The following is a 27,581-nucleotide window of genomic DNA, read 5'->3' on the forward strand; positions in this document are numbered from 1 at the left end:
AGTCTAGCGTCATCACCATATATCTTTATCTTTCATTATTTATTTCTGTATCTCTCTCCCTTTCTCCCTCTCTCTCTCTCTCTCCCTCTCAAGTCAGTTAGAATGTAAAGGCTTTGTTGGCATGTGAAATATTTCTTTACTTTGCCAAAGCAAATGGAAAATAAGCAAGGTATAATAAATAAGAAATGTGAAAGGGTATTTTAAAAGGTTAAAGGCCTTTCACATTTCATCATATCTGCTATGTACAGTGATTTAACAATGTGAAAAAAGTATGAATGACAAGGAGGAAATGAAGAGAGGAATATTGGCCATGTTTACTGGTTGCCCTTTCCTCGTGGCCTCATTCTTTGCTGCTGTGATCTCTCATGTTCCCTGTGTCTGTACATTGTCAAGGTGTTTCTTTATTTTGGGTCAGTCACATTGGTCAGGTATTCTGCCTCTGTGTACTCTCCGTTTAGGGCAAGGTACAGTGGGGAGAACAAGTATTTGATACACTGCTGATTGAGCAGGTTTTCCCACTTACAAAGCATGTGGAAGTCTGACATTTTTATCATAGGTACTCTTCAACTGTGAGTGACGGAATCTAAAACAACAATTCAGAAAATCACATTTTAAGTAATACATTTGCATTTTATTGCATGACAATTATTTGATGCATCAGAAAAGCAAGGGATTTTGGCCCACTGCTCCATACAAGCCTTCTCCAGATCCTTCAGGTTTCGGGGTTGTCGCTGGGCAATACAGACTTTCAGGTCCCTCCAAAGATTTTCTATTGGGTTCAGGTCTGGAGACTGGCTAGGCCACTCCAGGACCTTGAAATGCTTCTTACAGAGCCACTCCTTAGTTGCCCTGGCTGTGTGTTTCGGGTCGTTGTCATGCTGGAAGACCCAGCCACGACCCATCTTCAATACTCTTACTGAAGGAAGGAGGTTGTTGGCCAAGATCTCACGATACATGGCCCCATCCATCCTCCCCTCAATACGGTGCAGTCATCCTGTACCCTTTGCAGAAAAGCATCCCCAAAGAATGATGTTTCCACCTCCATGCTTCACGGTTGGGATGGTGTTCTTGGGGTTGTACTCATCCTTCTTCTTCCTCCAAACACGGCGAATGGAGTTTAGACCAAAAAGCCCTATTTTTTCTCATCAGACCACATGACCTTCTCCCATTCGTCCTCTGAATCATCCAGATGGTCATTGGCAAACTTCAGACGGGCCTGGACATGCGCTGGCTTGAGCAGGGGGACCTTGCGTGCACTGCAGGATTTTAATCCATGACGGCGTAGTGTGTTACTAATGGTTTTCTTTGAGACTGTGGTCCCAGCTCTCTTCAGGTCATTGACCAGGTCCCGCCGTGTAGTTCTGGGCTGATCCCTCACCTTCCTCATGATCATTGATGCCCCACGAGGTGAGATCTTGCAATGAGCCCCAAACCGAGGGAGATTGACCGTCATCTTGAACTTCTTCCATTTTGTAATAACTGCACCAACAGTTGTTGCCTTCTCTCCAAGCTGCTTGCCTATTGTCCTGTAGCCCATCCCAGCCTTGTGCAGGTCTACAATTTTGTCCCTGATGTCCTTACACAGCTCTCTGGTCTTGGCCATTGTGGAGAGGTTGGAGTCTGTTTGATTGAGTGTGTGGACATTTGACTTTTATACAGGTAACGAGTTCAAACAGGTGCAGTTAATACAGGTAATGAGTGGAGAACAGGAGTGCTTCTTAAAGAAAAACTAACAGGTCTGTGAGAGCTGGAATTCTTACTGGTTGGTAGGTGATCAAATACTTATGTCATGCAATAAAATGCAAATCAATTATTTAAAAATCATACAATGTGATTTTCAGGATTTTTTTAACCTAAAAAAAATGACAGACCTCTACATGCTTTGTAAGTAGGAAAATGTATCGGCAGTGTATCAAATACTTGTTCTCCCCACTGTAACATTCCAACTTACTGTACTTTTCAGTTGACTACAAATGAAACGCTGCATTTGCTTCACAATATTTCACTGCAGAGGCTGTTTTCTTGTGTTCTGTGTGTTTATCCAACATATACTTCAAATTATAGGTGGCTTAATGGTAATGGAAGTAAAATAATGACCTTTTGCTGCACATAGTTGCGTACAGTTTTTTGCAGTGATTCTGTGGGTGTTATCAAGGTATTACACTTCTGCTATAAATGGGATCCCAGGCTTATAGTTGATAAGGGCAATGCTGAATGCTTGATATCCCAGGCTTATTTGAGCTCTGCCATTGGTTAAGGTTATCCTTCCCTTTACCATGGTATCCATGCAACCTGAAGCTCTCTTGGCTCTAACTTTAAATATCTAATCTTTAACAACCAATTATTATGTATTATCCATTGTCCCAGCCGCTGGAAATACTTTGATAGTAATTTGATAAGAACATAATCTTTATGTTCTTTCCTTCACATAATGTGGTATAATATAGCATACTCTTCAGAAGCAGTCAGAAGTCGGTTAAAGAGATTTCACACACTGACAGACATCTACAGTCTGAACTCTAAATGTTCGCAGAATGTCAGAACCTTTCTCCCAGAAACTGCATGAATGTGTTTTATTGTGCTAATAACTAATACTTTTACAGTCTGTCCAGTCGGAAGGCAAATGCGTAAATTTAGTGCCTCGTACAGCTCTATAAGACTATGTCTCGGTGCAAAGTAACACCATAATCTCTATATAGTGCACTACTTTTGACCTGTATCCATGGTGCTCTGGTCAAAAGGAAGTGCACTTAACACAAATACATGCTATATGGGCAAACAGATCTTTGCTGTTAACGTCACTGCTAGCTGAGTAGCTGAATGCCAGGTCACTTTTAGAACTGAAGGGCTAGCCAACCGAGCTAATCTCCTCTGAATGATGAACATGAGAATGGAAGGGCTGCATTCAATCAAACCCATTAGCTCTATTCACTGTGTCTGGTTTTCCAATGGTCAAATTAACAAACTAACCAGTATTGGTGCTGTATAAAAACCTACAACTACTATCCAACTGGTCTTGGTCCTGTATAAAACCTAAAATGAATACCAGAAATTATTCTTTTCATTCCAACAGCACCCGTCTGTGAGTTGATTAGCCCTGCAATGTAGTGAACGTATAAAGCAACGTAATCGTTCTGTCAAGGAGGCATGCTACTCACACAGAGACACACACAGACACAATAACACACACATTTGATTGTTATGGTTCCGCATGAAAACGTGTTGTTTGGGAATCATTTGTTGTGTTTGGATGCGAATGCCAACTGATTCATTAATGCGGACCCATCAGGGCGTGTGCTCCCCTAATGGAGCCGGGTTCTCTTCTTTTGACCTGGACCCATATGGGACCACACAGGGAATAGGGGAGGAATTTGGGCGAGGGAAGTGACTCACTTTCAGAAACCTGCCGAGGGGGGTTACAGGGCCTGGGTCCACAGAAAAACCGTCCTTGGGTAACATCTTGTACTTGAGTCATTCTCTGTACTCAACTAGCTCGCCGAAGAAAGGCCTGGGCACACCGTGGGGCTTACGGTGTGTCACGGTCCGTTTGCTGGGTCGACCTCCCAGTCTTCCACTGTGTGGAGTGGAAGTGCAGGTTGTCATTGTGTAAGTTATCCTCTAGTTGTCAGTTATTAGCGGGATTAGTTATGGGATTAGCTGTGTTGCACATGATGTGACTGCTGCTTCCTGTCGTCAGGCTCTCCCACTATGTTTTATTCATGAAGCAAACGCCATGCTAACGCTAGTCTCAGTCTACAGCTGTTCCCGGGTTCAGCGCGGGTCCGCGGGTCTGGCTGGCTCACTGGCTGGCTCACTGGCTGAATGGCCGTCTGTAATGGCTGGCTGGCTGGATGGCAGTACTTTGTAGGGCACAGTAGAAAACTGTAAGGAGGAAGGCACTTTTTGAGGAATAAAAGATTGGGTTTCTCCCAAAGCAGGAACGATGTCTGAAAATGAGAGAGAATCGAGGGGAAAGGAAAGAGAAGCAAGAGAGACAAAGTAGAGTGTCATAGCCTCGGATGCCTGAGAGCGAACAGACTGACTGACTGACAGACAGACAGACACAAAGGGGAAGTCTGAAAAATGAGAGGCATTCAAGTCCCAAAAGGAGAACTATAGAGCATAGGACTGGTTGTCCACTACATGGAACAGAGTGCCATTTGGGATGTTGCTAGTCAGAATGTGTCTCCTTCCTCCTGTTGACTCCTGCTTCGCTCTGGCGTTTGGCTGATACCCCAACACACATACTCAGTCTGGATAGGGCCTTTCTCAGCTCTCAGAGGTGAAAAGTGGATCAGATTTTCCACTTTGTCTTTCATTTCCAGAGACATGTTTGGTCACACACACACACACACACACACTTCTTCCTTCTTATCTACCTAAATGCCGACTCCATGTGTCTTTCTGTTCCCGAGATCCCTGGGTTACTGTCACTCTCCAGCAACACACAGTTGTGTAAAAAGCCATTTTTCTTTGATATCGCTTCTGTTGTGGCGTTTGTAAAGCCATTACATGAAAAGTGGTCTTTGTGTTCCTTAAGACGTGTGTTCTAACCTCAGTACTCCAATATGGAGTGTGGCATAGGGATCTCTCTGTTTACATGTTTACCATTTGACAGTTCATGGTGAGTCAAGCCATAGTTTGATGTTTGACAGCCAAACTCGAGCATGTCAAAATGTGTCCAGTTGAAGCAACAGTTAATCCTTCATGGATGCTTGCTTCCAATGTGGATAAAGCATTTAGGATTCAGAGAATCACTCTGGACAATAACATCATCTGCCCTATGATCCTATGGTGAGCTACTGTAACCATCTAGAAAACTTAGTATACTTAGTATTAGTATTAATCATTTATCAGCCGCAAACCATCACTTGGTCTGGGTATTTATAAAAGCCCTTTTCTGACAACTGCTGATGTAAAAAGGGCTTTATAAATACATTTGATGGATTGATTGATGGGCTGTCTGATAATGGTCTTCTGAAGATGGAAGCAAACAACCAGTTTGTGTCCTTTGTTAACTTTTCCAAACTGCTGCACAACTCAAAGACACACTTTTACAGAGATATCCATCGAACGTCCGCTCATGCCTAATTAACCTTTAAAACGTAATTCCATTGGATAGAATATCTGCTTCATTGACCTCGTTCCGCAGAATAACCTGCATGTAGCGTTGGTCTCCTAGCAATGTGCGTTACCGTAATTTCACAAGCTCGTGTCAGCTGTGGTCGGTCCCACTGACATAATGCATGTATTACAATGATCCTATCCAATATTAGCTACTAGCACGGGGAATAGCCTTAGTTAGCCTATCTAATAATACAGTAGCTAGAAGCATTGTGAGCAGTGAGCATTCTGGGAGTTCAGCCCAGGCATAGCTGTTGGTGCCTGAGCGGCCGCCTTGCCTTTCGTGTCTCTGCATTGTTTTGAGCTAATTAGACTTGAACAGGTGCCGCTTTGTCCCCCCCGTCCCTGATGCAACCTGTATCATATCTGCTCCGTCTCATAATTCTCCAGACGTGTTCCCTATCATCGCTGCTGTGTTGTCTCCTAATTCTCTGTGTGATTTTGATGAGACACCCACTCTTTGTCACACTAATTAGAGTCAGCTTCACCTCCCATAATGCAATACTCAGCTCTGCCCAGGTCTCGACAGGTCTCTCGTAATAGACATGGGGAGGGGAATACCAGGGGAGAGAAGGGGAGGAGAGAAAAAAAGAAATGGAACAGTGAAAGGGGAGATGGAGAGAGGTAGCAGGTGAAGGAGGAGAGAGGGGAGGAGAGAGGAGGAGAGAGGGGAGTGGAGGCAGGTGTAAGAGTGGGCTCACGTTTTCAGGGTTGGGTGTCACAAGCCTTTAGAGGAAACTGAATAACATTAAGGTTGTTCTGCAGTCATCAGCACTTTCTCACACCCTCGGCTACTTCATCATGTGGTGTTTTTTTTGCCGTGTGCTCTCAGAACAAACAACAGTTCCTGTTTATGCTTTGTTCTGGTGAATGGTTGGATGCAGTTACATGCCAGGATATTATTTTAGAAAATGTATCTTATCATTTGTGAGGTTTGTGTGTGTGTGTGTGTGTGTGTGTGTGTGTGTGTGTGTGTGCGTATGTATTTATAGAGTATGCATTTATGTAATGTGTGTGTGTCTAGTAAGTGTGTTGTGTGTGGCATGGGATGTGGCTTGTAGAATGTGTGTTGTGTGTGTAGTGTGTGTTGGGGCTAATATATTCATATTCATATCATACCAGTACAGGTATCTCTGTTCACTCCACATGTTTTACATTAATCCATAAAGATTTATAAAAAATAAAAATATCAAAAGAAGACTTTAACAAAGCTGTGCTGAATGTTTCTTTAGTAGTGTAAATCTGTGGTGAAAACAACAAGAGACTCTGTATGATGTAGTGAAAAACCCCAAACCTAATGGGCATACATTCATAGCCTTTGTGAGATGTCGCTGCAGGTGACCAGCCCTGTACAATGTTTCTGGACGACAATTCTATACGTTGCTTCTATGCAATGGTTGAGTGTAATGGATCTGTACGGTGGGACCGATGTTGGGATCGATGTTGGGACCGATGTTGGGACCGATGTTGGGATCGATGCTGGGACCGATGTTGGGACCAATGTTGGGATCGATGTTGGGATCGATGTTGGGATCGATGCTGGGATCGATGTTGGGATCGATGTTGGGATCGATGTTGGGACCGATGTTGGGACCGATGTTGCAGATTTGGAGGATCCTGCGTCATCGTTTAAATCTTGAATTGTGCAAATGTTTTGGTTTCTCTTCAGGGGACAATATCTCTGCCAGTGGAGAGAGGGTTGGGGATAAACCGTTTACAGTGTGTCACCACTAGTCAACCAGAATGACCCCTTCACCTGCCGCCACGAGAAGGCCGTCCCCGCCTGTGTGAGCAAATGAGTAACGCGACACCTTTGTGTTCAATCAGCACTTCTTAGTGACAGGCGTGTTTATCATGGAAAAAAACTAATTTAGGGGGACATTTATTTAGATTTATTAGCTGTGTAAGTTGATGTTATTCAGGCTTTTTTGCTCATCTTTGTCAAGGGCGCCAACCATTTTCTTTACACCCATAATCCATCCCATGCATGTTCTGCAGCTGAAACGTTTGGTTTAAATGAATATATTCTTTCAGAAGCACTAAAGGAGGCATTGACTTTCAGTATCAGCATATACAATGTCTCAGTTGAGCATGTTTACGTTTTGATTGTACACATATTGGACTTCATTTAGGGTCGTCTTTGATTAGTGAACACGTCCTACATTTTACAGAGAACCTGACCACTCTCTCATCAGCCATTTCATTATCTGGCTCATGGACTTTTCCTGGGTTACTCTGTCATCTGTTGCCAAATAAACCAGCATAAACTACAGTAACTATAACAGGAGGACTGCTCAGAAGCCATCCCAACTGTTCACTCGGCTCTGGTCTAAAAGACACCCTATTTCCTATAGTGAACAAAGGTGCCACTGGTTTCTGGGCATGAAGTACTATTAGAGAAGAGGGAAAGATCTGGGCAACGTGCACAACTTTTAACATCAAGATCAATGTGAGTTGAGGGAACGATTTGGGTCAAAACCACGACGTTTAACATTAAGATCTATGTGAGATGAGGGAACGATTTGGGCCAAAACCACTACATTTAACATTAAGATCTAAGACGAGGAAAATTGATTGTGTACTATAATGTCCATCTGCACTACAGCGCACAGCGATTTATTGGACTTAACATAGTACAAAAACAAGGTTCATTAGGGAGATATCTGCTTGGTGCCTCGAAGGCAGCATCAGCCCTCCATCTCTCAGGCTCCCTCAACAGCCTGCATCCCAGACAACTCTGTAGCCCCTATGTAGTGCCTATCATAGAAATCTGGGCTGAAGTAGCGCACTACATTCTAGGTTTCAGGGTGTGAGTTCAGCCTCTCTCCGTAGAGATTAAACTGGCTAGTTATTTCCAAGGACGTGCTGAGTCGGGCCGTTATTAAACCTCACAGCAGTGTTCTCTCACCGTGTTCTCCAGACATTATACACTTCTACTGGCAGGGAGTCACACTCCAAAGGACGTCTAATGGAAGTCAAGATGCGGACACCCAAGTATATTTTAATGTTCTACTAATTCGAATATAAGACTTCAAATGTGAGATTAACTTTTTGGTTATAGAGGCACTGCCATTACACTTCAACGCACTTGTTAAAAGTGTACTTTTAATTCATGTATTTTGAAATCTATATGCTTTACTGTGCCAGATGGGCACTTTAATTACACATCAACACATGGATTACAGGTGGGCGCCAATATCAATTATTTATTATGATAAAAAATTAAAATAAATCCCTTTCCTAGCTATTGTAGCTTGGTCTGCTCAGAATCACAGAATCACCTTTATAAATTCATACGCAATTTTTTTAATAGGTATTTATCTTTTGTAATTTGAAAGGATGCATCATTTTATCGTGTGCCTTTTGTACAGGCCAATACTGCTGAACATTCAGGGCGTTAAAGACCACCTCTGCAGGCAGGCTGGCAGGCAGGCAGCCAAGGCAGACAGTGAGGACGATGAGGATGGACTCTACGATTGATGTGTGAATCCAGATTAGGATTGACCGGGAGATGTTTAGTCAGCTGCCACAAGTCGTACATCCCTGGCGTGTCTTCCCTGTGATCCCCGCGATGTGGTCCTCCCACCTGAGGTGATCCAAATGATTCAGGCAGCGGTGTGAGGGGCGTTCTCGGCAGCCGCAGAGTGAGTGGAGACGGGGAGAACATGCCTCCTCTCAGCGCTCCAATGCTGAGGGATAAACCGACTGAAGTGTGCTTATCTGTCTTCATGTGTCAAGTCCTGTTGGTCAGGTCGTCAGTTATCTACTGACAGATGGAGAAGGACGCATTGAGCCCGGAGAGTTTGTCTTGTAGTAGTTCTGGGATGATGGCGTTGAGCACTGAGTCCTTTTAGTATCCTGGTATACATCTACCTGTTGGTGGTTATAGAGACCCATGTTAATAGTAGTATCCACAGACCTGTTGGTGGATATAGAGACCCCTGTTAATAGTATTATCCACAGACCTGTTGGTGGATATAGAGACCCATGTTAATAGTATTATCCACAGACCTGTTGGAGGATATAGAGACCCATGTTAATAGTATTATCCACAGACCTGTTGGTGGATATAGAGACCCCTGTTAATAGTATTATCCACAGACCTGTTGGTGGATATAGAGACCCCTGTTAATAGTATTATCCACAGACCTGTTGGAGGATATAGAGGCCCATATCCACATACCTGTTGGAGGATATAGAGACCCCTGTTAATAGTATTATCCACAGACCTGTTGGAGGATATAGAGGCCCATGTTAATAGTATTATCCACATACCTGTTGGTGGATATAGAGGCCCATGTTAATAGTATTATCCACAGAGCTGTTGGGGGATATAGAGGCCCATGTTAATAGTATTATCCACAGACCTGTTGGAGGATATAGAGGCCCATGTTAATAGTATTATCCACAGACCTGTTGGAGGATATAGAGACCCATGTTAATAGTATTATCCACAGAGTTGTAGGAGGATATAGAGCCCCATGTTAATAGTATTATCCACAGAGTTGTAGGAGGATATAGAGGCCCATGTTAATAGTATTATCCACAGAGTTGTAGGAGGATATAGAGGCCCATGTTAATAGTATTATCCACAGAGCTGTTGGAGGATATAGAGACCCATGTTAATAGTATTATCCACAGACCTGTTGGAGGATATAGAGACCCATGTTAATAGTATTATCCACAGAGTTGTAGGAGGATATAGAGCCCCATGTTAATAGTATTATCCACAGAGTTGTAGGAGGATATAGAGGCCCATGTTAATAGTATTATCCACAGAGTTGTAGGAGGATATAGAGGCCCATGTTAATAGTATTATCCACAGAGCTGTTGGAGGATATAGAGGCCCATGTTAATAGTATTATCCACAGACCTGTTGGAGGATATAGAGGCCCATGTTAATAGTATTATCCACAGAGCTGTTGGGGGATATAGAGGCCCATGTTAATAGTATTATCCAGAGATGTATTGGAGGATATAGAGGCCCATGTTAATAGTATTATCCTGGAGTTGATTCCAGCTGTGGCATTCACATTTGGAAGCTGTTGCTGTGAACCCACAACATGCAGTCAAAGGAACTCTGAGTGCAAATGAAACAGGCCATCCTTAGGCTGCAAAACAATTATCTATCAGAGAGATTGCAGGAACATTAGGCATGGCCAAATCAACAGTTTGGTACATTCTGAAAAAAAGAAAAAAGAATGCACCAGTGAGCTCTGCAACACAAGAAGGCCTGGACGTCCACAGAAGACAACAGTGGTGAATGATCGTAGGTTATTTTCCAGGGTAAAAAAAATAACAACCTTCACAACATCCAGCTGAGTGAAGCTCACTCTCCAAGAGGTAGGCATATCATTATCCAAGTCTTCACAAGAGCAAATACAGAGGGTTCACCACAAGGTGCAAACCATTCACAAGCCTCAAGAATAGTAAGGCCAGATTAGACTTTGACAAAAAAAATCTGAAAAAGCCAGCCCAGTTCTGGAACAGCATTCTTTGGACAGATGGAACTTAGATCAACCTGTAAAACATGGTGGAGGCAGTGTGATGGCATGGGCATGCATGGCTTCCAATGGCACTGGGTCAGTAGTGTCTATTGATGATATGACATAAGACTTGTGAAATTATGAAAATTGTGTCATTGTCCAAATATTTCTGGACCTAACTGTAGTTAATTTTCCAACTGAATAATTGTGTTCATTTTAATGACATATTACACGTTTTCACATTGTTAATTTGTTAACATTACGTGAACAAATAAAGGGCAACACTACACTGTTGTGCAGTTAGTCAACACACTTGTTTGTTGCTTCTCTGGCACCCATTGCCCCGCACATTTGGGTGTTGCAACAGTCGCTAACAAGTAGGGATGAAGTTGGTCAACCAAGGCGACTTTAACCAGGCTGATGACAAGTGTCTTTGTGGTTAATGAATAGAAGTCTATTTCTGCTTCATGCACATTAATGTTACACTTTATTTGTTTATATAATACTGGATTTCAGATTCCAAAGCCATTTCATTGATCATGCGCTAAGGATCTTTTAATATTGGGACTTTATCTGCTCAGTTGATTGGTCAATTAGATTCAAAGTATTCTTCAATTTGAATAATTTGAGGTATATTTCTCACACACATACAGTGTATTTAAATATATCTATATTAAACTGTTTTCCTCCACTCCTAGAATAGAAATGAAGACAAAACGGGGAGGGAGGGTGTGCCCAGATAAAGAGGGAGGCTAACAGCCAGACATGTTGAAAGACAGGAAATTATTCATTAGTTTAAATGTTCGCTGAGGAGCCTTCGTCTTCGACTAATAATGTAACTTTATTGGTGTCCATCCTCTGGGTGTGAATTATCATATATTACCATGTATTTTTACGGTGGAGGCTGAGGTCCTGAACTGCTTCCCAAATGGCATCCTATGCCCGTATATAGTGTACTTCTTTCCATGGGCCCAGGTTGAACAGTGCACTATTAAGGGAATAATGCCATTTGGGATAGAGCTCTGATCTTTGTAGGGGATGACGCTGAAACAGCCCAGATCCTGATCAAACATTCTGATTCACCAGGACACAAAATGTCCAAGTACTACACTAGATGTGTTGTGCTGGTTCTGAATTTAGTATGCATTAAATGCATTTAAACTCTGCATCAACAACTTTAAACTGTGTGAAAATTAGCACCAACAGGTTTTCCTTGACGGCACGGCATAGATTGCTTGGGGCTAATCACAGGTGCAGCAGAAAGCCTAATGGTTAAAGCGGTAGGCCAGAAATCCAAAGACAAGGTGATAAATGAGTTGCTTTGCCCTTGAATGTGGCACTTTACCCTAATGGCTCCTGTAAGTCTCTCTAGTTGAGAGCGTCTGCTAAATTCACGAAATGTCCTGAGACCTAATGACAGAGACAAAAATAGATCAACCTACTAGTTTAGTTGTCAATTGCCACAAGGTCTAATCGAAATTTGACTTCCGCTCTTCTCATACGAACCAAAGAAGTATGGGTGGCCGCCTGGGGAACAATTATGGCTGTTCAAGACTACGAGTACAGATTTCTTTCACCTTGTGGGCTCTGAGATTTAGATCTGGCAAACTTTTGGATCCAGGCCCCACTTCCTTAACCCCTAGGCTACCCACCTACTCAGCTGTCTACACCAGCAAGGACTGATTCCAAAGAGAGCTCCAGTCAATCACCCAGGGATACGCTGTCTTTGTTTTTGTCAACACCCTGCAGGATAAGTTCCCCGCCCTAGGGCGGAGCCAATTAGTAGTGATATGTTCAAATAAACTATGTATGTTAAAGGAACTAAAATCTTCACATTATTGGCATCATGAGCAAATTAGTTTGTGCTAACAATCAATGCTGAATATGACTGAATCATTGACTTATTTAAAATAATCAGTGTACAAAACACCCGCCCTGAGAGAGAACGAGAGAGAGGGAGAGAAAGAGAGACATGAAAGAATGTGATCCAGGAAATACATCTGGGGATGAACAAAGACATTTTACCGCTCAAAGATTGTCAGCTGGAGTGATTGTATTCATGTCAACCTAAAAAGTTATATGGCACTCTGTTTTTCTAACTGTCAATCATTAAGTCTTTGTGGCAGCCATCTTCTCCCAAACGACACTCACCATGGCAAGATCCTCAAAATGGATGTCGCATTGTGGTAACAAAAATGCTGAAGACATCTCGGTCGTCTTGAAAGCCAATGAGTAATGGAAAGAGGGAGAAGACGAGATGAGATGGAGGGAAAGTAAGAGAACTGAGGTGGATAAGAAAGAGGAGGGATGAGTATGAGGGACAGGCTGAGGAAGGAGAGGAAAATAGGGAGGTGTAAGAGGAGGAGGGAAAGGATTTTGAGGAGCGAGAGGAGTAAGAGTAGGAGGTGGGGGATCATTGTTGCTGGTTGATTCAGAAGTGGGTTGACTTTGACGCCTCTCGTTCGATCTCTCTCGCTCAGTCTCCATCCCTCTCTACCTCGTCCTCTCCAGACCCCCTGCTGAAGTGGAACGTCAGTGATAGGGAGGAGATAAAAAGGCCAGGTGACAAAAGTAGACGAAGACGAGGAGATGGAGAGACAGAGAGATGGATGGATTCATCTGCTCAAAGCCACGGGGCTCTCATTAGCGCACACCACCTTTATGAAGGAAACTGCTCTAAGTATTCCTGGCTGACTGAAGGAAGAACAATGCGCATTTCCTAGGCCGATAGTTGGAGAAGTACAATACATATGAGGTCTTTGATGGATAAAGGACTTATTCCGAGTTTTCAACTACTAATGCTTTTATGATACCTGGAGAGGCTCAGTAGAATATCTCATCTTATTATGCAGTACACACCTGTACCAGATCAAAAGTTCTGAGGTCTTTGAACAGATAAAGCTTCTTGTTATTCAGAGTTTTATTTCTGGATGTTGATGGTGCCTCTGTCCCAAATGACACTCTATCCCATGTATAGTGCGGTGATCTTTCATCGAATGCACTGCATTATGGAGGAAATAGGGCACCATTTGGAGGGGGCTGTCTGTCTAATGGAGGGGCTGGCAGGCAGCTGAAGAGGTTTCCCAGCAGGGAGGGGAAGGGTTAGCCCCCCGGGGGAAACAGCTGGTAGATTTGGGCTCTGTTGGTCTCCACTGGAATGTTGTTTGTTTACTGGGAGTCATAAGGCTATTGGTTGAAACTTGTATGCTCTCTATACAATTATACTCAGGAAATTGGCTACTCTCTGCATGGTGGATGTTTAAACTTGTCTTTATGTGCCTGCCCGTACTCAGGAAGTACGGTACATATTGGGTTTCTTTTGATTTGGCTCCATTTCCTCTGCTACTCATCAAAACAGTTATTACATCTATATTGGTAAATCTCAGGCAAAGTGATAACAGTGTCTCATACAATAAATCAGAAGGTTGTTGGTTGGACGTGTGTCCAGATTAAGTGAATTTAAGGACGTTTGCCAGTCTCAGTTCAGATGGATTCCTTTGTATTGATTTCTGAGATCTGAAGAGTTGCTAAATGGTTTATACAAACCAATCTTAAAAAATAGCCATCTCAAATGGGATTCTGCTAACATATGGCACTCTAGAATGGTTAAGCCAGTTCCTGAATTAAGACGCGCACACACAGACGCACACAAAAACACATGGATGGGTCTGCGGGATCTAGCGCTGCTTCTTATAAGCAGAGGAGCATAATCAGTGTGTGTGTGTGTGTTTAATTTACTTATCTCCCACGTCTTCCTTGCCATCTGATTCCTCCTGATCCCTGCTTTCTATTCCTCCTGTAACACACACACACACACACACACACACACATGCTCACACTGTTCAGCAGCTCAACAGAGCTCCTCGGGAAGGTGCTGTGGGGTTAGAAGGTGCCAGAACATTTTGTAGGTGTTGTTCTTGTAATTAAATTTTTTATTTTTTTTTGGCATCTGCCTAACACATTTGGGAGTGTATGTGTGATCGCTTAGTGCTCTTCATCTAAAAATGAGCATCGCCTGTTCACTTTGACAGTTAATCATCGGGAAATACCTTGAATTGGCAGGAAGAAAGTAAACGGCCTCCATAGGTCTTCGGGTGAACTAAGTACTGGATGTGTCTGTGTGTTTGTAAATGTGAAAGAGTGGATGTGTGTGTTTGTGGTTGGTTGTCCTTTTGTGTGTTTGAGGGATGGTTGTCTCATTGGACGATTTGTTCTGAATCCAAGGTGTGTAAAATTGTAAATATTTGCCATCTGAAGGCAACGCACATCAGTCAATTTCTCAATTGTGTTTGTGTGTCACACAGACAAACACAAAACGCTAGATGGTATTTTCCCTCACCCCTAATCCTAAAACTAACCCTTAGCCTAGAAATAACCCCCAAAATCAAAACTTTATACCTAAATCCAACCCTTATCCTCCCCTAAACTCAACCTAATCCCCAAAAGTAATAAAGCTTTTTTACGAGTGAGTACCGACAACATCCTCACTCCTGATTTGCTAGGTTTACTATACTACTGAAGACTTCTGGTTCACTCAAGTACAATAATACGCACACACTCATGTCAACCTCCAGACAGGTTAAATATTATGTTTTGATGAAAGACTAGAGAAGGTGGTGGGAGAGAGAGGCTGAATAGGGATGGAGGTTTATCCAGTAGTGTTTATTATAGGTTGTGAAATAACACACACACACACACACACACACACTGACAAACATGGTCTTTTTCCTTGGATACAATACACAGTCTAAGTGGCCATTTGCTCTCAGCTGGAGATTGAAACCAAACTGACCCAGGGAGAAGGGCCTATACAATTATAAAGTCCCCAGAGAGTAGGACTTCAGTACTGATACACTTTCCATAGAGTATGGCCTCTACACTGATACATCCTCCATAGAGACGAACCTCTACACTGATACATCCTCCATAGAGATGAGCCTCTACACTGATACATCCTCCATAGAGATGAGCCTCTACACTGATACATCCTCCATAGAGACGAGCCTCTACACTGATACATCCTCCATAGAGACGAGCCTCTACACTGATACATCCTCCATAGAGACGAGCCTCTACACTGATACATCCTCCATAGAGACGAGCCTCTACACTGATACATCCTCCATAGAGACGAGCCTCTACACTGATACATCCTCCATAGAAATGAACATCTATACTAATACCTTCTCCATAGAGATGAGCCCCTATACTAATACCTTCTCCATAGGGATGAGCCTCTATACTTAAACCTTCTCCTTAAAGATGAGCCTCTATATTTATACCTTCTCCATAGAGATGAGCCCCTATACTAATACCTTCTCCATAGAGATGAGCCTCTATACTTAAACCTTCTCCTTAAAGATGAGCCTCTATACTTATACCTTCTCCATAGAGATGAGCCTCTATACTAATACCTGCTCCAGATTTGACTATCCCTGCTCTACACTGACAATGCAACAATCAACTATGTCCCCAAGAGAAACAACCAATACATCAATAATGTGAACTGACCCACCAGGGTTATGGTGTAATATTCAAATGGGGTTTTGGTTTGGTGTCGCAGAGCGAGCCAACTCACTCAAACATGAAATGGTTTAATATTGCAGATAGTATATTTAATTGAATTAATTTGGGAAGACATTGTAAAACGCTGATGGAGTCATAAAATACATGTTATAGCTGTCGTCCATCATTGTGATTTAAATGATGTGAGGGTGATTGCTCATGGTGTGTGTGTGTGTGTGGATTGTAAATGATGTAAGGTTGATTGCTCAATGAGGCCTCTCGTCCATGACATGAGCCTGAAGAATGTAATTGGATCCAACAGGGCCCGCAGTGTGATTGGTTGGGCCCCCAAGGAGAGCATAGGGGACAGCGCTAGCCCAGGTCTCACATGGCACCCTGCACACTGCACAGGGCACTTGGTGAGTTGACTCAGAGCTTCATTTGCAGCAACGTCTTGAGGGGAGATGAGAGTTAGCCGGGTTTCTCCGGGTCAGAACGGCAGAACACCGGGACGATAGCGGCGGTGTCTGTATCCTAGTGGGCCCTGAAGATGCAGGGCAGAGTACCGAGCCGTTAGTCAGAGTGAGACGGCTGTTGAGTAGACAAACGGCCTGGGAGGATGAGACTCTTTACTCAGTCTCCCTGTCCTGTCCCTGCATACTGGCCTGGCCCAGGGACAGCAGGAAGTGGAACCTTGGTCTTTAGTCAGTACTATTATACTGCGTCTTTGTCTTTAGTCGCTACAATAGTACAACACCTTGGTCTTTAGATAGTAGAATAGTGCTGACATCTTGGTCTTTAGTCACTACAATAGTACAACACCTTGGTCTCTAGAAAGTAGAATAGTGCTGACATCTTGGTGTTTAGTCGCTACAGTAGTACAACATCTTGGTCTTTAGTCACTACGGTAGTACAACGTTTTGGTCTTTAGCCACGACAGTAGTAGAACATCTTGGTCTTTGGCTACAACAATTGTTCAGTCTCTTTTGAAACCATTTGAAACCTTCGAGCTCCTGGTGGATGATAAACTGTCAAAGGAAGGCATATTTCCATATGCGTTGTGATGTGATCGGAGCAATGTTATCAAACAGAAAAGTGTCAGATTGCCTTGGATTCAGATATTTTAATCCACTTCCGCGGGTTGATGAAATCAATTACAGGACTGATAAATGAGTATGTGTAACATGGTTGAAAATCTTTTTTTACTGCGACTGTGTGACAATGAAAGGAAACTCTTCCAATTCCGTTGGTTGAATTCAGGGTCAGGCTAGGATTAGGGCGTGGCCTTATGGGGAACCTGGCAGAGAAAGTGCCTTTTGTTCCCATAATGGTTCCTATTATTGGACAGTAATAATGTCAAGAACCTCTGCAATGTTTCAATCCCTTCATTGATGTAATGTTGTTTGTGGATTTAAATCAATTACTTCAACGCGCGTGTGTGGGCATGCGCGTGTGTGGGCATGCGCGTGTGTGGGCATGTGCGCGTGTGGGCGCACTCCTGTGTATGATGCTTCTAAAGGACCCAGCAATGTGCTGACATTCCTGTTATTTAGGTCTGAGACAGTCACCTCCTGACGTTACTGGTGTAGTTCCCACAGTGCTGATGAACGTCTATTTGATTTGTTCAGTCATGCGTGGAGTCTGTTAAGTGGTTATACTCAGCAGTGTGTGTGTGTGCATGTGTTTTTGTGTTTGTGTGTTTGTACACAGAGTGTCCCTGGCAGTATGTAAATCTGGTTTCCTATACATCCAGATTTCATTTTAGTGGCGGTGTGCAGCTGTGCGTGATCAGAATGAAGCATCTGATCAATCTGTCACTTCCTCGGTAGAAACGAACCACATGAACCTGCCATCCCATGCCACACGTGGGATTCAAACCTCTGACAGAAATACAGACAATATCTGGAAGCTGGCTGTTAGGGGGAATAAAAACATCAACAGTTCAAAGTTCATCTTGGATCTGAGAGGCTGAGTTAGATAACCTTCATTTGAATAATTACTCAATTAGCATTTTGTCATCCATAGTCCAGTAGCCTTGACTGCAAAGCTAATACCCAGATCAGAGCGTAATCATAACGAAAGGCTGTTGAGAGTTCAGGGCATAATGAACGCCCAAACACGGAGACAGTTTCATATTGAGCGCTGAAATCCCCAGCTGAATGTTCAAGCAACAAAAACACCAACAGTTCAAACTGAGTCTATCTGTCAAAGACTTTTTAGAATGTTCATGTCATCTTCCCTCCATGAGCGCTTCAGTGTCTGTGTGATTGACCTTACAGGTGTGAGGGGACGTGTGAGTGGGTGTGTATGTGTCAGGTATCTGGTTAATTGAAGCTGACAGGTGTGAAGTGAATTCCTTCCTGTGTTTTGGCATGTTGTTTTAGAGAAGCTGTCGTCTTTGGTCTCCTCTCTGTGGGGAGAACAGGAGGTCAGCTTGGCCAGGTTAATGGCCTCGGTCACAACTGGAGTTGCTAGATCATTAGGAAGCGAACCTATCATTTGGACAGGCACGCAGTAACACAGTAACCTTAAGGACTATTGTCATTAGCCCCCCCCCCCCCCGCCACACACACAAACAAACACACACACATACACATTATGACCCCCCCCCCACACACACCCACACCATCATTTGAAGGACTGCACACACACACACACACACACACACACAGTAATCTGAAGGTCTGCTGTCATTAAGACCCTTATTTCCTGTCATCTGCCTTATCATTAGGACTCACTCATAAGGAGGGCCCTAGACTGCATGTAGCATTGGTGGGGACCTATAAGAAGCACCACATAACATTGGAGCACTGCCCTTAGAGGTGACCATATTTCATCTGCAGGTTAATGTATAGTACGTCAAGACAACTGGAGGCAGACATTTGGAAACAATGCAGTGTTCGGCGGTTGTACTGCAACAAACCCACTGTCCCCTCCTGTCAACATTATACACACCATTAAAAAACAATTATTAACTGGAATACTTTTTGCTAGTTGCACAGTGCTCCATGAAATAAAACTCCTGGTCGCTCAGCAAAATATTTTGACGCATATTCAACAAAATTGGTCGCACTTTACTGCCAGGGAGACACACAGACACACACTCTTTGAATACTAATAAACTGTGGTTGCTGCAAAAGGATCTGGGAGGTGGTATTGATATTTCATTCACTTTTGGCGCTGAATGACAAATATTGATTTAAGATAATGTAGAGGATAATACCTAGAAAATGAACAGCGTTGGGGGCGTGGTGTATGGCTTACACTGGACACTCAACAATTTGTTTTTATTAATGATTAAACAAACACATTATACATTATCCATATTCAGCAGGCGTCTCTCTCTCACACACACACACACACACGCACACACACACACACACACACACACAGCGATTGAGATGACAGGAGATAAGATGGGTGAGGAGAGATCGAAATGGGGGGGAGTGATAGAGAGGGAAAGCGAGGAAGAAAAAAGAGAGGGAGGAAAACAGATAAAAATAGGGAAGAAATGAGAGAGAGAGAGAAGGAAAGAGATAACGCCATGGATAGAAACATTAACATGACATTTGTTATGATACTGCAACGGATAATGGCTTTGTGTGATGACAGCAGTGTACGTCCGGGGCCCTGACCCCAGTGGCAGTAAGATGAATTAATCCAGGAATGGAGAGAAAGAGGAGAGCTGGAGAGGAGAGGAAAAGGTCGAGAGGAGAGTGTTTCATGATGAAGGATGTATATGAACCGTCCTCTATGGTCTGGCGCGTCCTGGCGGCATGGCGACGAGGCGCTACGCGGGACAGAGTGATGAAGAAGGTTGTAAATGCCCATTCTGTTTTAGTGTGTGTGTGCGTGTGTGCGTGTGTGCGTGTGTGTGTGTGTGTGCGTGTGTGCGTGTGTGCGTGTGTGTGTGTGTGCGTGTGTGTGTGTGTGTGTGCGTGTGCGTGTGTGTGTGTGTGTGTGTGTGTGTGTCAACGGTGCAGGACTCAGGGCAGTAAATTAATATTACACGCCTGTTAAAGCCATTTTATTTTGGAATTTACTGGTCCCCCTGTGAGATAGAGAAAGAGATATATAGAGAAGAGGAGATAGGAAAAGACACCAACAGAGATACAGAGAGATAGAGAGATAGAGAGATAGGCACAGGGAAAGAAAAGGAGAGAGAGAAATATAAGGAGAGAGAGAATGGCATAAAGAGACAGTGATCATTCACACTCAGTGGTCTTACCAAATTACTGGATTATACTCAGAATAAACCCACATTTTTCATTTTACTGTGGAATAACAACATTTCAAGTTCTTAAAAGTTCAAAAGATTTATTTGTCATTTGCAATAACAAGCTACGGCAAAGAAATGCTTGGTTTTCATCTCTAACAGAGAGAGGGGAGATGCTGATTCACTGCCCAGGGCCAAGACTTTCAGCCATCCTCTGTCAGCCTACCTCCACGTAATGTGGTGCCGTGGCATGTTGGTTTGTAACACTCCTGGCTCCATGCACATATTAACGACTTCTCTTTAGAGACCAGGGTTCAATCCCTGTCTCCGGTTACATCTATTTTGAATTGGAACACAAAACATCAAACATTCCTGTCTGTGTTGAGTGGTTACTCTTAAGCTGCCTAATCATTTGAGCTGTGTTTGCCATGTCCCATTATTCCTATGTTTCCATCTGATGACCATCAGAAGCCTTCAAAGGTCTATTGTGACTAGGTTAGTATCAGAATGGCCTATTGTTGCTAGGTTACTGCTAGAAAGGCCCATTGTTTGCTACGTTACCATAAGAATTGTCCATTTCTCTTAGGTATCTATCAGAAGGTTTTTTGTAACTAGATTACTCTTAGAATAGTATTTTGTTGCTAGGTTATTATCAGCATGGTCTGTTTTGTTAGATTACCATCAGAATGCTGTATTTTTGGCTACTGTCAGAATTGTCAATTGTTGCTAGTGTTGCCTGATGGGGAAGTTTCCTGTACGATTGGGCTATTTTTAATGAGGCTTGAATGGGCTTGAGCAGGTCGATTTACAGATAGGGTTGTATAGTAAACGTGTAGTAAACATAATGTTTGGGCGGGATTTTTGTGGAGTCCACAGGTGATTGGGTATTAGTGTCAATAAAATCTGGCAACCCTGTTTGCTGCTAGGTTACTATCAGAATTATCTTTTCTCAAGTTGTATGTCTGATACTCGGTTACATTGTTGCAATAGTTATCAAAGTTCTGCAGCCATATTGATTGTCAAGTTAAATGGAGGCTAATGTCTATGGACAAGCATTAATGTCTGTTTAGTCTAAATTGCAGTGCTTGGAAAGACCATGACAATGATAATGTAAGCAACAGTTACAAAATACAATGAAAAGTATAAAATAAAATGTTCATCAATATATCAATGTACTTTAGTCCGCCAGTAATGTAATTCACAAAATTGCTAGCAGTGGTAATGTTAGCTAGCTCAAATGCGGTGCACTGTCCTCAGTTTTTTCTAGCTGGTCAACATTTTACTGTGTACATCTGACAAAATAAAAAAAAATTCAAAGGGTTTAGCTTAAAATTTGTTTTGCCTTTTTAAATGTTATTATGTTTTCAAGCCATAATAATATGATCAAATCTTCAGTAGCGGTCAATGAGGATGTGTTCATTACAAAGCTTAATTGGAGATCAGTCCAAACACAAACATTCAAAACAAAATTGCGATCAATTGTGCAACTTGTGAATTTTTACAATTTTTTTTCCAGAATGGTCTATTGTTGCTAGGTTACTATCAGAATAGTCTATTGTTGCACGGTTACGTTCAAAATGGTCTATTGTTGCTAGGTTACTATGATGATGTCTGTTGTTACGTAGGTACTTTGAGAATGTTTTTTTATCCCTCATAAACTCCCTCAACATATTCACACTCAAAAAGACAAGAAACAGAGATTCACGGCACTGGATTCTGGAGAGGAGCTATTCTACTTTAAATGATGGGTCAATCCAAAAGACCACAGGAGTTTTCTACAAACCAAAAATATGAAATTTTTGGGGGTGTTCTACGGATTTACAGATTCTAGCTCTGCTGTACCCGAATGTCTGGTTTTTAAGTAACATTCGCCATCCACAGATAATTATATTACATATTTGTATCATTCATTTCTGTAATGATACTCGTTTGATCCTATTACTCGGCACACCCCTGCTATATCTTATCATTGTCTTTCATTTTCTTCTACTCATCAACTCTCCTCAACAGTTTGATATGTATCTTTCAATAATCTATCAAACAGTGTTTGACTGCCTTCACAAAATAATAATAAATAGTTATATATTAACTGTGTCTCCCAGTATACCGTCTATGTCCTGGATTTCGCCAAAAAAATCTATGTTTTATTGTATTTACCATTTATCTTTCAGGTGGTTCGGAACATGTTGCCACAGCAACACTTCCTGCATCCTTCAATGATCTGTTACCTCACTTCCTGATTGAGCCTGACGATGAGTACATTGTGAAGAATAAGCCTGTCACCCTGACCTGTCGCTCCACCCCGGCAACACAGATCTACTTCAAATGTAATGGTGAATGGGTGCACCAGGACGACCACCTCATCGAACGCACCGTTGACCCCGCCACAGGTAACATCCTTTCTCCCCAGAGTTTGACACGGCTGCTTTTACATACAGAGGCTTCTCACAAAAAAACAAACATGAGAACTAGTTCGACTACTAGTACCATCAGTACCGGATGTACATATCAGTACATATCAGTCTTACCTTTAAGCTGTCTTGGTCAAGATGGGCAGAAAAAGATTGATGTTTCGTCATGCCTTAAATGGAATACTATAGAGTGTCACCCCTTTGCTGTAGCTTTCTTTCTTTCTGTTAGGTTCTGTTCTCGGCTCTGGTTTTATGTTAAGTGTTTGTGTGTGTGTGTTTTTGTGGCAAAGCTTATAATAATCTGTGGTGTGTCAATGCTGTGGTTGACATCTTCCATATGCTTTTGTCATTGTAACGATAACCTCTTTGGTTTCCCTTAAAGAAGGCCTGGCCATTGAAAATGCTGTAATTACCTCACTTTATTTTTAATCAATAAAAATAAAAGATTAATGTGTATTATCGCCATACAGCTCATTTTGCATTCTGCATGCCTTCTACAAGGCTTTGAAGGCTGAACAGAACACTGTCAGAAACTTTTTTTTAATTTTATTTTTCAAACCCGGCTTTAAAAAATCCTCCAGACAAATGGAATTCAACATAGTAGTTCATCAAGTACAAGCTGAATCCTAAGACATGAACGAAATGCATCAGTGACTCATATTTTCCCCTTCTACTTTCTGAAGAGGAAGTGAAGGAAAGCCCCTGTCTGTCGGTGTTTGTTGGCCTAACACTTTGTGTAGCCGTTAGCGATTATGCTAATGTGATAACTGTCTACTGCTGGATAAAAAGGCATTCCCAAAAACCTCCTCAGTTGAATGTTAAATTCAAAGCTGCCCATGCCTGGCTGGTAGTGTGACATCATGATCATCAATCCTGAGGTGTACCCACACACACGAAACACACACAGTACACACTGGAGGGTTGTCAAAAATGAACACAAGACATGAGAACTGAGCATTGAAGCAGCACACACACACACACACACACACACACACGCACACACACTGCCTCTTATAAAATGGTTTACCTGTTAATATTTTATCTACCTGTTTCTTAAAATATCCTCCACACAACTGGATTCACCCATTAATATTTCATCCACTTGTTTTTTTTAAATAGCCCCCAAACCATGATTCTGTCATAATGTGTCACTGTTGGAGAGTCAGGAAAAACTGGAAAAGCAAAAGTTGCCTCCATTTTACATTCTTCCTTATCAAATTTTTATAGTAAATTAGAATTCACTGGTGAGGAAATTGACTTAAGAGGACATCACATTGTGAGGATATAATTCTGAGGAATTAGTCATTATAGAGCCTGTATGAACCCCTGGGCTGGAACTGGGTCATTATAGAGCCTGTATGAACCCCTGGGCTGGAACTGGGTCATTATAGAGCCTGTATGAATCCCTGGGGTGGAACTGAGTCATTATAGAGCCAATATGAACCCCTGGGGTGGAACTGAGTCATTATAGAGCATGTATGAACCCCTGGGGTGGAACTGAGTCATTATAGAGCATGTATGAACCCCTGGGGTGGAACTGAGTCCTTACAGAGCCTGTTTGTAAACCTGGGGTGGAACTGAGTCATTTATGTGTGTTAAAGCCCTGTCCTAATGCACTGTGTTAAAGCCCTGTCCTAATGTGCTGTGTTAAAGCCCTGTCCTAATGCACTGTGTTAAAGCCCTGTCCTAATGCACTGTGTTAAAGCCCTGTCCTAATGCACTGTGTTAAAGCGCTGTCCTAATGTGTCTATACTACATGTAGTACAAGGAACCACGCTGGATATATTCATGATCTTCTGCTTGACATTATTCATATTTTAATTCATATGTCTTACTCCCAGACTAATGTAAGAACTTATTACATTTAGCACAAACGTTTATTACTTTACAGTTCAGCTTTTTATTATGTTTACTGGCAAATTATTCCATTTATCAGGTTTATTACATGAAAAATCTAAAGATTTAAGGCATTTCCCAAATGTTATCACATTTATGGGGTTTTATAATATTTAGCGTTGTTGCAGTGTGTGTGTGTGTGTGTGTGTGTGTGTGTGTGTGTCTCTCTGTGTGTGCTGCTTCAGTAATAATCACAATAATAAAAACATTCTTACCCTTAAGTCTTTACTGGTGGCTTCATAGTAATTCTGTCTCCTCCTCTTAGCAAACAATCATGGAAGAGGCTGGTTTTGTGTGTGTGTGTGTGTGTGTGTCATGGGATGCTGGTAGGGGATGGACAGGTGGACATGGTAATGGTTGGATTGTACCCAGTGGAATGGACTGTTATGTGAGAGTTTTTCCTAACCACTGTGCATCACTTTTTGGTGGTTCAATGCTCTTTGTGGTTTCAGCCTGAGTACCTGTATATACTCTGTGAAAACCGCTGATATAAAAATGGTTGATTAAATAAATGTGAATGATTGATTTCATTCCTGCCTTTAGTATGAACCCAACCTCCCTTATTTAGGAGCAACCTATGCTTTTGTCTGTTGGTTATTGTGTGAATGTGTGTCTGTGTCTGTGTGTGTGTGTGTGTGTGTGTGTGTGTGTGTGTGTGTGTGTGTGTGTGTGTAAGTGTGTGTGTGTGTTATGTACGTATTGATGTGTGTTCTTTTATAATTGAATACAGGGAACTGAGTAAATGCCAAGGCCAATAGCACCTCAACAGCCAATCAGAGTGCAGTCCTCTGTAATATCTCTCCCGTCCCATTGGTCATTTGCCAAATCAATCCCTATTCCCCACAAAGAGCCTCATGAGGCCTTGTCAGATGTAGTGCACTACATAGGGTATAGGGTGATATTTGGGACTCATTTGCTGACAAGATTCCAGTAAAACCAGCAGTGTCTTCTCTGTGTTGTGCAAATGAAGAGATGCTGCATTGTTGAATAACAGATGATGCTCTTAAGTCTAAAACAAAAATAATACACACACACACAGCATACAAACACACACACACACACACACACACACACACACACAAAGAGACTGTGCTTGTAACATGTTTCATCCTTCTAGATAGCTGAAGGGTCTTTGCCAACTTTAGAATAATTCACTGCATGTTTGAATACATTACAGAATAATCCATGTTGAACACCTGGATACAGGGCAGATAAATGCTGTGCTACATAATCCATGATGAACACCTGGATACAGGGCAGATAAACATTGTGCTACCTTACAGACATTCCATACAGCAGGGCTGTCAAACCCACTTCCCAAATGTCTGCAGGTTTGGGTTTTTCATTTTACAAGTGTGTCCAATTACCCCGGGAAGGAGTTCCTAACACACCAGGGACCTTAACTGATGAACACCAGGGACCTTAACTGATGAACACCAGGGACCTTAACTGATGAACACCAGGGACCTTAACTGATGAACACCAGGGACCTTAACTGATGAATGTACAAGTAAGAGTAACGACCAGAAAACACTCTGGTTCTTACTCTAATGTTTCATTATTAATGTTGTGTCTCAAAACATGTCCGTGTCCCATACTAAATTGTCAAGCTTATTTGCCTTCTAACTGGGCACTGTGCAGAACAAAGCAGAACAAAACGCGAAGGAATAGACATAGACTTCCATGTTGGGTTTTAATGACAAGGAACCACCAATTGGATTTAATAATCACTTGGGTGCTAGGCAAACAATGCCTAATGCATTGCGGCCGTCTAATTAAAAATATTAGCTACCACAGACTACGCGTGCCAATAATAAGTAAAGCACACGCTAGTGGCATACAGTAGCTTGAGAGCTGTTGCTAATAAATATGATTAGGCTGTCATTACATTATCAGATATCAGGCCTAATTAGTGAGCAACACACAGAGCTGTCCCAAAGAGACTCGTTAGAAAGTGTAGGGGTGTAGTAACTGTAGGTCTATAGCCAGGGGTTGGATGCTTGTCTCCACATGGTGGACATAAATGCTGAATCGTATTCATCACTTGTCTCCCAAAGTGTTTTGACAACTCTGGAAATGTCTCTTCGCCTAACCACATTTTCCGTTTGGCCGTCTTAAGGTTGTGGGGTGTGCTGTTTGATGCACCGTAGGCGCACTCCTGTGAAGGGGGAGGAAGAGAGAGTGCTTTGGAGCTCATGTGGGCTGGGCTGTGTTAATGCCCATGACTTAGTTTTGCCCTCTTGAAATTTTGATTAGTAGATGCTCGCTAACATAAAGTGTGTTTGGACTAGAAAAAATTCATTTAAATAACATTTGGTAATACTTCATTTTGAAAGTCCCAAAAGTGTGTCTGATATGCTCTACAGATTATGTTTTGACTATCAGTAACATTTTAACTATCTACTAACCCTTGCCCTTACCGACAATTTAGATTTTCATCATTTTGCACATAAATTTGTTTATCTTCGACACAACTCTGGCCATAGATCTCATTCATCAAGATGAAAAATACAGTTAATGGTCATACTTTCCCATATTCTGAATAGTCTGAATACCTGGTTCATTTTGAGCACTTACTGTAATACCTTAAATAAAATGTTTGTCTAGAACGCTAGCGAACAAGACTAGCCACATTTTCATCCTGTTGCAGCGTCATACCAATGTCTCTCCTCCTACACCTCCACCTCCTCCTCCTCTTACTCCTCATCCTCTTTATTTTCTGGGTTTCTCCACCTTGTCAGTGTCATTAATCACCATAGTTGTAAAGGCCACAAAGTCTACCTTCATCACATGCTAAATAGCTGGTGAGAGGCAACCCTTACAGCCGTCAGTAAAGGCCTATCCACCACCTCAAACACTTCAGACCACTCATCTCCTCCAGCTTTTCTACAGCTGATTCGTATTGGATGCTCTGTACAATCCTGACTTTGGCCACTTCTTTTT

The 27,581-nt window shown here is 42.3% G+C and overlaps 1 protein-coding gene across 3 annotated transcripts in view; it reads left to right on the forward strand.

The window, feature by feature from the left end:
- The window catches only part of unc5a (unc-5 netrin receptor A), a 241,772-nt gene that overhangs the window by 104,767 nt on the left and 109,424 nt on the right, over positions 1-27,581 (forward strand). For all 3 annotated transcript variants that reach the window (XM_020045944.3, XM_010900291.4, XM_020045945.3), the window contains exon 2: positions 22,503-22,721. In XM_020045944.3, the coding sequence (XP_019901503.2) occupies positions 22,503-22,721 (219 nt within the window). The remainder of the gene's footprint in view (positions 1-22,502; positions 22,722-27,581) is intronic.

This window comes from Esox lucius, chromosome 4, assembly GCF_011004845.1.
Source record: "Esox lucius isolate fEsoLuc1 chromosome 4, fEsoLuc1.pri, whole genome shotgun sequence".
NCBI lineage: Eukaryota > Metazoa > Chordata > Actinopteri > Esociformes > Esocidae > Esox > Esox lucius.